The sequence below is a fragment of the Perca flavescens genome, chromosome 17 (assembly GCF_004354835.1).
Source record: "Perca flavescens isolate YP-PL-M2 chromosome 17, PFLA_1.0, whole genome shotgun sequence".
Taxonomy (NCBI): domain Eukaryota; kingdom Metazoa; phylum Chordata; class Actinopteri; order Perciformes; family Percidae; genus Perca; species Perca flavescens.
In genome coordinates, this window is record NC_041347.1 from 30,625,889 (window position 1) to 30,638,388 (window position 12,500).

At 43.2% G+C, this 12,500-nt stretch overlaps 1 protein-coding gene across 1 annotated transcript in view; it reads left to right on the forward strand.

The window, feature by feature from the left end:
- The window catches only part of LOC114571931 (protein kinase C epsilon type), a 98,217-nt gene that overhangs the window by 31,277 nt on the left and 54,440 nt on the right, over positions 1 to 12,500 (forward strand). Inside the window, exon 2 of the mRNA XM_028603238.1 lies at positions 6,834 to 6,897. Within this exon, the coding sequence (XP_028459039.1) occupies positions 6,834 to 6,897 (64 nt within the window). The remainder of the gene's footprint in view (positions 1 to 6,833; positions 6,898 to 12,500) is intronic.

Here is a 12,500-nt window from a genome sequence, read left to right on the forward strand (position 1 = left end):
TGTTGCAATGGAACATTCTGTTGAGTTTCACCTCTTGTTACTTCTCTTCGGTAGAGTTCGGTTCCGTGGAAAGAAATTTTAAGATTCGGCAGAACAAGAACTCCGTCAAAAAGCCCAATATTAGGCATCCAAAAAAGCAAACAAAAAAGCAAACAAAAAAGCTGCGTGGTCGACAGGAAGACAACACGAGGGTTAAGAGGCACCGCAATGAGGCCTCGAAATCCACGTTGCTATTCGGTCTGGTAGATACCGGTCGTTTTTACCACGTTCTATTAGCAGTGGGTTTCGGTACCGAACCCTATACCCAGCCCTACTGTCAACTGTAGCCTTGTAGCAACTTTTTTGCCAGAGCCACAGTCGACCTTCGTCGCCACTGTTTCTTTGCCGTCTGCCTGGTGCGTCAGCACCATAGTGCAAAAGTGCAGTGCACCCCACCTTGCAAAGTAAACCCCTTTTTGACCTATGCACTGGGTAGGCAACTTTCATTTGAATGAATGGGCACCATTTTTAGAACACAGTATGGTTCAAACCAGCTCAGTGTGCCAAAGAATGTAATGCTTACATCCGACACCACACACGTCTTCAGCCACACACATCTTCCTACTTCCTCCACTGTTAAAGAGTGCTCTTCCTGTGACCTTTGACCTCATTGTGCATACAGCCAGCAGCTCTCAGATAAACAGGGAGGAGGAGTCAATGTGTATCCGCCATGTGGATGAGTATTAACACACACAGCGGCAACAACAGTCGTGGACACATACGCACACTGAAGGGGCCTTTTCTTTCCTCCGGCGCCTCTATATTTAGTGACATCTGCACCTGTGAGTCTGAGCACGCTCAGCAGCTGAAGAATGGAGGGCTGTGACCTCAGAGGAATGGAGGTGCTGTGTTTGTGTGTGTGTGTGTGTGTGTGTGTGTGTGTGTGTGTGTGTGTTAGGGCAGCACAATAAATAGTTTTTTTTATCATCATCGCTTTTATCAACTTGCGCGATAAACACATTGTGAAAGAGTTCTTTATTGTCGCTCGAGGGGGAATTTGATGTGCAGTTGGAGGTACGAATAACAAGACAACATCAGCAACACAATAAACAAGGCACAAAATATCAAAAACCTCCTAGCAGCACACAACCAACAGATTGATGGAGAACAATTTCATCACCTAAAAAGTGGCCAGTGTCAAATGAAATCCCTCGAGATTGTCTGGAAAGTGTTTATTAAAGGTCCCGTGGCATGAAAATGTCACTTTATATATATACCCCCCCCTCTCCTCCTATGGCACATCCTAAGGAAAGCTCATTGTGGGACTGGTTCTAGTGGCTGTAATTCTGCACCAAGGCTGAAGTTTGGGAAAGAGACTTCAGATACAGTATTAGGGGACCACTAAGGTCTATATAAAAGAGACTTCAGATACAGTATTAGGGGACCACTAAGGTCTATATAAAAGAGACTTCAGATACAGTATTAGGGGACCACTAAGGTCTATATAAAAGAGACTTCAGATACAGTATTAGGGGACCACTAAGGTCTATATAAAAGAGACTTCAGATACAATATTAGGGGACCACTAAGGTCTATATAAAAGAGACTTCAGATACAATATTAGGGGACCACTAAGGTCTATATAAAAGAGACTTCAGATACAGTATTAGGGGACCACTAAGGTCTATATAAAAGAGACTTCAGATACAGTATTAGGGGACCACTAAGGTCTATATAAAAGAGACTTCAGATACAATATTAGGGGACCACTAAGGCCTATATAAAAGAGACTTCAGATACAGTATTAGGGGACCACTAAGGCCTATATAAAAGAGACTTCAGATACAGTATTAGGGGACCACTAAGGCCTATATAAAAGAGACTTCAGATACAGTATTAGGGGACCACTAAGGTCTATATATAAAAGAGACTTCAGATACAGTATTAGGGGACCACTAAGGCCTATATAAAAGAGACTTCAGATACAGTATTAGGGGACCACTAAGGTCTATATAAAAGAGACTTCAGATACAGTATTAGGGGACCACTAAGGCCTATATAAAAGAGACTTCAGATACAGTATTAGGGGACCACTAAGGCCTATATAAAAGAGACTTCAGATACAGTATTAGGGGTCTATATACTGTAAAAGCATCCAAAAAGCAGCATGCCATGGGACCTTTAAGACATTCTTTTGGCCATTTTTCGGGCTGGCTATTTGTGATTGCTCCTTGTGATCAGTTAGCTAAAGAGCCATAGCTCCCTCTCAGATGTATGTATTTGATATGTTTTGATATAGCAATGAACAAACATAACTTTCTGTTGCAGGTGTTTTCTGACTGCTCTCCTATCTGATCATTTAAACATTCAACATGTTTTATTCAAACCAAGAACAATGAGCCCTAGCAGCACTCCTTCACCTATAATCAGAATGTCAGTCCCTTTCCAGAAAACATCCTTTTATTCAGCCCAATTTTACAAAACACTGCGCTAGTACAATTGTTGTTGGGCCTACTCTTGTTCTCTACATCTCTGACAGTCAGACAATGCAGTGTCTTTCTTTGATTGGAGCTGGTGACAAAAACAGCCTGCATTTCTACGGTGTTCGAGTCATTTTCTGTCACCCAACCCTGGAAATAGAAACTGTGTCCTCCCCCTCCTCCGCCAGACCCATGGTAATATTCTGCCATCCTCATCTGTCCATCTGCCACAACAACTTCCTTCCTTCCTTCCTGTCCTTCTTGTAGAAAATGCAGATGGATGGCAATATTTATCCTGTTAAACCTTAGAATGCTCTCAGTGTTCTGTCCTGCCAGATAACAAAGATCCATTAAGCCCCCCAAAAACAAAAGCAACAACAACAACAACAATAAGGCGTTCCTGGTAGGGTTGGGCAGTAATACGGTATACTGCTGGGCCTTCAAAATAGCAACAGTATCAGTTTCAATACCGTCATAAAAAAAAAAAATGCAATGCACTTATATAGGAGACAAGGATTAAATATTAAATATAATTTATGTAATTATGTGTGGTTGTCATCACGTGACATTGTGGGGGAGAAAGTAGTTTTTTTTGTTGTTGTTATATTATTGTTTCAGTATTAGTGTTTGGTATTCAGTTTCTGAACGGTGCACTAGCACAACAGTTTGGTGACGCCGCCTGAGCCTTACGTCATTTTTAATTAGTCACGGTAATACCGTATACCGCGGTGAAATAGGGAGGATGTTTGATGGTATCCAAATTTGGATACAGCCCAACCCTAGTTCCTGGAACAAGCAAACACTGGATGTGAAAAGGCAGTGTGTTAACAATGAAAAGAAGTAATTGCAGGCCGGGTGCTCCCCCCTTCCTCCCCCACTCCTCCGCCCCTGCACTTTCACATTGGAACAAGCCAACAAACTTTCTCTGTCCTCCCCCTCATCCATCTCTCTCTCTCTCTCTCTCTGCTTTCTATCTCCTACTGTATACATTACTGAACCCACGCCTCTTTGCCTTCACTGCACAGTCTTCACTTCGTACTTTTCACTCGGGGTGTGTGTGTGTGTGTGTGTGTGTGTGTGTGTGTGTGTGTGTGTGCAAAAGGGGGATTATGGACACTGTGGGTGGTGCAAGCTGATGTTAGAAACTTTGTGAGCCCCCGATCGATGCCCACTTGCTTTCATTAGATGAGCTTGCATGCACTCAGGCATGCTCTCACACACACACACACACACACACACACACACACACACACACACACACACACACACACACACACACACACACACACTTTGCTATATACACACCAACGCGTGCAGACAATGAATAAATTGCAGAGCAGCAGTTGTCTTCACTCTCTTGAGATTCTCTCCTGCCTAAACACATTCTGACTCCATTGTGTGTGTGTGTGGTGTATATATGATGTGTGGGTGAGTGCGACAGGATATGTGTCAACCTCGACTTTGCTGAGTCCCACACCACAGTGTGTTTTTCTGTTTCCTCCAACTTTCTCTCTTCTTCACGTTACCACATTACCGCCGCGTTGCGCAGTGACGCTGTGAGATTTCGGCCAAGCAGGATGTTGCCATCCCACAGTTTCCCCACAGTCTGGCAACAACACCTTTGTGTTGGCGGCGAGTGGGTAGATGTTTCTGATATCAACATGTAGCAGATTATGGAAAATATATCAAGTAATCACATTGATGGGACTGTCGTCTTCCGTGACAGTAAACAGAATTTCTTTTCGGACAGTTTTATGCAATTATCTTGGGCTTTACAATATTGTATTAGGCATTTTTCACTTTCGATTCTAAAAAGATTAATATAGAAAATAATAAACAGATTAATTGACTAAATAATCCTCAATTGCTTGTTCCAGTGTTCAAAATGAATACACTTGCAGTGATGCTGTGTATAGTTATGGCTGGTTCGATGGTAGATACGTCAGCATTATGTTCTGTGGTGTATCTTGACTTGATTTCCTGTCATTCACATACTGTAATAAAAGGGGGTGGGGGGGGGGGAGGGGCCTTTGGCCATTTCTTCTGTAAAGAAACCGACCTTAGCCCTGCCCACAACATTTGAGGTCGGGAAGTTGGGTCTGGACTTGATCCATTGTGGAGCAGCTACGCTCGAACCAGAGCTGTTTGGACCAATCAAATTGTCAGGGCGGGCTTTATACGATGATGGACAGATGATCAACAGTAACGTAACCAACCACGTCACCAAAGAGTGCTTGGGTTGAATTTGTTTACACCAAAGATGGCTGCCGCTGGAGAGCTGAGACGTATAGATTCCTCCATCTCGTCTGTTATAGAAGATATCGACAGCGCATTCATTTTAAAAGAGGAACAGAGAACCGCGATCAAGGCATTTGTCGAACTATGCGTCGCTCAACATACGTCACATTGCTCTGATTGGTTGTGGGTCCATCCAATTGAGTGCAGAGGCATTTTCTTTCCTGGTTCGGTTGAAATACGCCCCATAATCACAGCCCAATGGAGCAGTATCAGACTCAGATTCTAGTGTAGGCCGAGTGTGTGTGGGTGGTTGGGTTTGTGTGTCAAAAATGTGAACAACATATGTGGATGAGTGGGAATGAATGGTATATGTGGAGGAGTGGAAGCATGGAGAGTGTATGGTTGGGGAGGCCTGTATGTGAAAGTACGAGTATGATTTAAGATTCTGTGGAGTAGAAGATTATACTATATTAATAGAAATTCCAATGTTTTCACTCTGTTGTTATTACACACATGTCTGAATTACACACATGCTCAGAACCTATACATGCACTAATGGAGGGACATCAGAGTCAGGGAGCTGCCCATGGAAAGGCACTCCGAGCACAAGGGGTTTGGTGCCTTGAAAGTGAACTTTGGTCCAATGGGGACTTGAAACAGCAACCCTCTGGTTCCCAGCCCAGCTCCCTACAGACTGAGCTACTGCCACCCATTACTGTTAGTAGTAGGAGTTGTACTCTGATTGGAGTATGAAATTACACAGTATGCTGGTATATGTATTACTATAAGCGTGATTCATTACGCTGGCTCTTCTGTGTCTACCCTTCACAATAAAAGCCCAGCTTAAAGTCACTCAGAGCATTTCGCTTAGAGGAAACTCAATAAAAAGCCATTTCAGTCAGGACCACGCTGTCAAAATTGATTCACTCATCTACAATTTGTATTTGGCGGTATGGCTCTGTTCTGGGGCCTCCCCGCACTTCCACTTGCATACATGGAAAGCATGAGGCAGGGAGAGCACACCCCCCTGCCCTTCCATGTGCACGTATGGAAAGCCTTAAGCGGCGGCGAGCAGCAGTGCAGGATCCCCAAAGGGCAGTGCTTCTCAAGATTTTTTCAATAATGTACCCCCTTTTTTAAACCATGTACCCGCTAACCGGCGCAAATAATTTTTGGTAGAAAACAAAAAGTCTATATAAAGAGGAACAGTACAGCGATGTCAGCGATAGATTTACTAAAGAAGAGCCTTGTACCTGAAAAAACATTTAAATGCTGATGAGAAAAGGAGACCAAAACTTTTTTTTAAAACGACAAAACCTTTGAAAAAGACGGTAGAAAGAAGGAAGTAAGGCAATAGGTCGAAAACAGTAATAAAAACTTTTAGAAAAAAAACTAGAAAGGAGGAAGGCAACACCAGGGCGACAAAAGTGACAACAAATTTAAATAAGCGACAAACTTTGGAAAAAGTGAAAAAAACCTTGAAAAAAGAGACAAAAACTTTGAAAAAAAAAGACAGTAGAGAAACGTAAGGAAGAAAGACAAGAATAGGTCACAACAAGCGACAAAACCTTCAGAAAAAGGTGACAAACTTTAAAAACGGCGACAAAAACTTTGAAAAAAGCTACAAACTTGGAGAAAAAAAAGACAGTAGAAGTAACTACAGCCTTGGAACTGAAAAACATTTTGCAAAAAAAATTATCCAATGGAGATTACGCCCTGGGCCGCCTTTTGAAAATTGCATGGCGATTCATTTTTCATCTCGACCGGTTGTAATCTTTACACATTCATATCGATTTTTGCATCGTTACACCCCTAGTAGTCAATTTACTGGGACAAGAATTAATTACTTTCAACACGGCAAATACCACTGCATACATATTGCCTAAAGTAATGTTTCTGCACATTTATGTTCTTGCACAATTTGCTATGTAACTTCCATACTGTAAACAACATGCAACGACGGCTACAAAAAAACAGTTAACATCATTTAAAGCGGATGGTTTTTCACTCACATTTGTAACTCGCTCTCCTTGTCTCTTTTTCTTCCATTTTTTCTATCTCCTTCCCCTTGTCCCTCTTTTACCCTCCTTTGCCTACCTCCTTATCCTGTGTTTTCCATTACCTGTGTGTCTGCAGATTGACCTGGAGCCAGAGGGGAAGGTCTATGTTGTTATTGACCTATCAGGATCTTCCAGTGAAGGTAAGAACCTTTTTTCTACACATTTTTTCATCTCAGGGCACCCGAGGCCCGCTAACATGAATGAAACCCAAAACCACTGGTATCTGTTTTCTTTTTTTTAAAGTGCTCATATTATGCTTTTTGACTTTTTCCCTTTCCTTTATTGTGTTATAGATCTTTTTTTGTGCACGTTATAGGCTTACAAAGTGAAGAAGCCCAAAGTCCCCCCCCAAAGGGACTTACCATCTCCAACAGAAAACACTGTTCACCAACAGCTCCAAACAGCTCTATTGTAGTCCAGCCTTTACTTCAGAGACAAACGTGGTCACTTTGGAACACACGTTATAATGCTCGCCTAGCTGCTAGCATGGCACGCCCTCATACTCTGCTTCTGACTGGCTAGTAGTCCTTACCTAGGTACTGTCAGGACAAGCCCTCATACTCTGCTTCTGACTGGCTAGTAGTCCTTACCTAGGTACTGTCAGGGCACGCCCTCATACTCTGCTTCTGACTGGCTAGTAGTCCTTATCTAGATACTGTCAGGGCACGCCCTCATACTCTGCTTCTGACTGGCTAGTAGTCCTTACCTAGGTACTGTCAGGGCATGCCCTCATACTCTGCTTCTGACTGGCTAGTAGTCTTTACCTAGCTACTGTCAGGGCACCCCCTCATACTCTGCTTCTGACTGGCTAGTAGTCCTTATCTAGATACTGTCAGGGCACACCCTCATACTCTGCTTCTGACTGGCTAGTAGTCCTTACCTAGCTACTGGGCATGTACGACGCCCAACAAAGATGGAACAGAAGTGAGATGTCTCACTCTGTAGCTAAAACAGAGAGCTCAACACACAGAGTGTCAGGACCCACCCAGTTGGAGGGTTGTCCCCCACCTGAAAAATCATTAAACAAACATGCTGTGTATTGTATATAATGTAATAATATATAACTAAAATAATTGTTAGTAGTAAAAACAATACAAACGGGGCAAAAATTGCGTTTTAAATTCAAAACATCTTAAGCCCCCCCCCCCACAAGTACGTTCAAAAGATGTTGGCGATTATAACGTCACCTAGCTTGTTGCGTAGCTTGTTTGATAGCTTGTTGGAAAGCTAGTTAGCTAGTTTGCCAATTCCACCCAACATGCTTTGACTGGTTACAGAAAATTAGCCAGCTGGCTAGTTAGCTAGCTTTCTCGCTAGGAGGTTCAGTTTCTCAGTTCAGCATCATGTATCGGCTATTAGATGTTTTTTTTTTTTTTTTTTTTTTACAGAAATAGGAGAACATACATAAAATCAAATGTTGATCAGGCAATAACAGAAATAGATTGAATCGAAAATGTACATAAAAGCATGTATGCATATATGAATTTACATACAATGCTAATTTACATATTCTGAATGCAACATCTACATTCACACATACTGTGTTGTACTGAGGCTGATGTCTCTCCTTTGGTGTGTGTGTGCGTGCGTGCGTGCCTGTGGTTGCTCAGTAAAAATCTTTCTTAAAAGTTAAAGCTCCTTGTGTGTTGAGCAAGACTTCCCTGCCGCCTCTTCCTCTTCCTCAATTTTGACATCTGCCTCTCCAATCACTCCCAAATTCATGTGACAACCACCGTGTTGCTCTTATCTCACTACGTTAAAAGTAGTGCTATCTGTTTATAATTATTCTAACTTTCTATTTGTTTTGAAATTAGACCTTTCTTTCGCGTGTGTTTGTGTGTGTGTGTGTGTGTGTGTGTGTGTGTGTGTGTGTGTGTGTGTGTGTGTGTGTGTGTTTAACACTGTGGCCAAGTGAAGTCTTGAGCCAGTCTGTCGCTGTGTAATCAACACCGCTGCATCAGGAAGTGGACATTGCGAGTTTCCTGTGTATCTGTGTGTATGATGTCATGCAGTAAGTGCTTTTCAGCTGCAGTTTAACGAGGACAGCGAGTTCAGCGTTTGACTCGGAGCCTCTAAGATCACCTCGTTATTCATAATGTGAGACGTTGTGGTGTGAGAGAGAGTGTCCCGAGCTGTGATCTAATCTTCTCTCCTGGAAGTCGCTTTCTGTTCACTGTGAATCCAAAACGGGATCATATGTAGCAATTGCACTGATCCGAAAACACGTATAAAGACGCACATTTCAGTGTTTCTATAACATTATACACAAATGAAAAGCCATAAAAACATTGCCAGTGCCTTCCAGAAGGGGTTTTCTGACCTCCCACCACTACGGTTAAGGTCTGTGTACTTATGTGCTGCTCGGTTAGCCCAAGCTTTGGGGAGGATGGCCTCCATGGTTAAACTAAACCAACACTGACTGTTGGTTAAAAATGGGAGGCAAACCACAGTCCACGCCATCCATCTCTCTGTGTTACCCACTACGCACGCCGTCTTTTTCCTGCTACTCGGCGACGGACAGACAGTTCACACGGCGAAGAGTTTGCTTGTCAGGGAAACATCATCATAAGATGCGTATCAACCCCCTCACCATCTGGCCTCTCTCATGCTGCATAACGAAAAAAGTTAAATTGTTTCCAGAGGTTTTGGGTGAGAGGGAAGAGGACACACACACACACACACACACACACACACACAGAGGCCCAGAGAGATCACCTGTTACACACTTCCAAAGAACATGTGTTGTGAGTGTGTGTGTGTGTGTGTGTGTGTGTGTGTGTGTGTGTGCGCGCACACCAGATTAGTGTAAGAGGAACATGAATCACGGAATGGAAGGAGAGAAAGACAAGAGAGGGAGTTAACCGGAGGTCGAAAGAGGAGAGAGGGAGTTGATAAATTGATTAATAAAGTGGAGTGTTCTCTAATGGACCAGTTACATCATCGAAAAACAGAGAGAAGGGGGGGAGTGAGAGAGAAAGAGAGAGAGAAAAAAAAGATCAATAAAGTGACAAAAGGGTGTCATTAGGACAAGGACTTTTCTGTCCGTTACAAATGTGTTATTTCATCTTGGATAATATTTCTTTCTGTTTCTCTCTGTTGCTTTTTCTGCCTGCAGCGTCATACGATATGTTTAAGTACTGTGTGTGTGTGTGTGTGTGTGTGTGTGTGTGTGTGTGTGTGTGTGTGTGTGTGTGTGTGTGTGTGTGTGTGTGTGTGTGTGTGTGTGTGTGTGTGGAGAGTGGATGAAATTGTAATCATTACTTAAATGTGTTTGCATAGCAGAGAACACATGGGTGAACGGCCATGTCTGAGAGCCACACACACGCACGCACACACGCACACACACACACACACACACACACACACACACACACACACACACACACACGAACACACAAAGCCCTGTTGTCAAAAGCAGGTGAAATATGACTGTGTTGTTCTGGTTCTGTTGTTATCAGCTGGGAGTATACTACTCTGAACATAATGCCACTTTGTAAGAACCATCTTGGGGCCTTTATGTAGAACACTTGGTTATTCATGGTTAATGCTTTGAATTCTACGTCTGTTATTGTGGCATCTTGCAAGCTGCAAATAAAGACACTAAGCAGCAGTAAGCTTCGGGGCAAATGGATGCTGCCGTCGCTGCTCTGTGAATGCTATTCATGCATTATTTTAACAGTAGGCATCTGCTTTTTTCCTACTGTGAGATAAACGTTTCTTGCTAGATGTGTGGCTGCCGCCAGCGATGCCACACGCACGAGTATCGCGCAATTATGTGGTTTTGTGGCAGACAAGTTGAAATGCTTGGAGGAAGTGGGCCAACTTTAACAGGATGAACTGCGCAACGCAATCGCTTTGTGCATGTCTGGAATGGAAAAGGGTCTCTGGTGCCCTGGACGTTGTGACAGGATGGCCTTACGTCAAGCTAACGCTCCTTATTGCAGTTGTTAAAAAAAAACTCATTAGTTTCAGAAAGCTACACCACCTATCCTGACGTCATCATACTCAGATTCTAGTCAGAATGATGGTTGGCCTCCGCCAGGGCTGCGCTTGGTCACCAATCCTGTTTGTAGTATTTATGGACAGGATATCGAGGTGTAGTCGGGGTGGGGAGGGGTTGTAGTTCGGTGGGCTGGGGATCTCATTGCTGCTGTTTGCAGATGATGTGGTCCTGATGGCATCATTGGCCTGTGACCTTCAGCACTCACTGGATCGGTATGGATGCCCCCCCGCTGGGCGCCTCCCTAGGGAGGTGTTCCAGGCATGTCCAGCTGGGAGGAGGCCTCGGGGAAGACCCAGGACTAGGTGGAGGGATTATATCTCCAACCTGGCCTGGGAACGCCTCGAGATCCCCCAGTCGGAGCTGGTTAATGTGGCTCGGGAAAAGGGAAGTTTGGGGTCCCCTGCTGGAGCTGCTCCCCCCGCGACCCGACACCAGATAAGCGGACGAAGATGGATGGATGGATGGATGGATGGACAAATCCTTCATTAGAACATTTGAAAAACACACTTAAGAGAATCCAGTTATTTAACTATTGCAATTACATCAGGAAACACACTTTTTAAGTTGCACAATCTCCACCTCCAACGTTTTCAAAAGACAATGAACACCATTCTGCACAAAACATGACCGTATAAGTTATCTGAACTTAAAATAAATATACACTAAGGCTGGGCGATAAAACGATAACGATATGTATCGCGATAGACACATAATCAATATCAATAGAAAATGCGGTCGATAAAACGTTCGATAACCTGTTTTTCTTCATCAGAAGAAACCAGAGGTTGTGAATCAAGTTTGGTTGCATGAACAAAGGCCCTCACTCTCTGGCAACCTAGCAACGTGGGGAGTGACACTCTAACAGCCAATCATGTAACCGTATCATGTTTGGTTGCGCCACATCGCTGTCTCGTGTTCTTCAATAACAGAACCGGCGCGGAGTGGAAAGTGAGTGCCGGAGCGAGCGAGGAAATTGTTGATAAAACAGGAAAAGTCAGTATGGCAGTTTTGGGGATTTTATAAGTCTGACCGTAGTCAGACCAATGTCGTCAGACCAACACTGGTAATACCATAAACTTGTTTTACCACCTTAGCCGCGCTCACACTTTCGAGCACAGCCGTATTCGCCTTCAACGTCCAACAACATCTGCAGCTGCAACACGGCACAAGCAGCAGACCACCATGGAGAGGTACTCTGCATCAGTAATGTACTAAACGCTACAAAGAAATAACGAAGGCCGACATGCTGAGCACTGTCCAGAAGCCAGGTGACCAACCTAGCACTAAACCTGCAGAAAATAGTTCCTTCTCAGGTTTTGCACTATTTTATGACACTTTATTAAGCATTTCTTACTTATTCTTTAATTTTGCACCTTAATGTTAAGAGATAATTGTTAAGTGTTCATTGTGATTTTAGACCTGTTTACATTTTAATTATGTTTTCCATGCTTGTGTTGACATTTCTGCTTTTATAAATGAGGGCATTATAATCAGAGCAGGGTTAAGTTTTAAATAAAAATGTTTAAATTTAATATATTTTTCTCCTGGTCCTTATTTTAAATAGGTCATAAAAAATATCAATAATTATCGATATCGACCGATATGAAAAACTTATATCGTGATACAGTTTTCAACCATATCGCCCAGCCCTAATATACACTATAGTATAGTAATTCTGCAAAATTCTGCAATTGTGTGTTTTTTTTGGGGGGGGGGGTTCTCGCCCGGGGTGTAATTCAA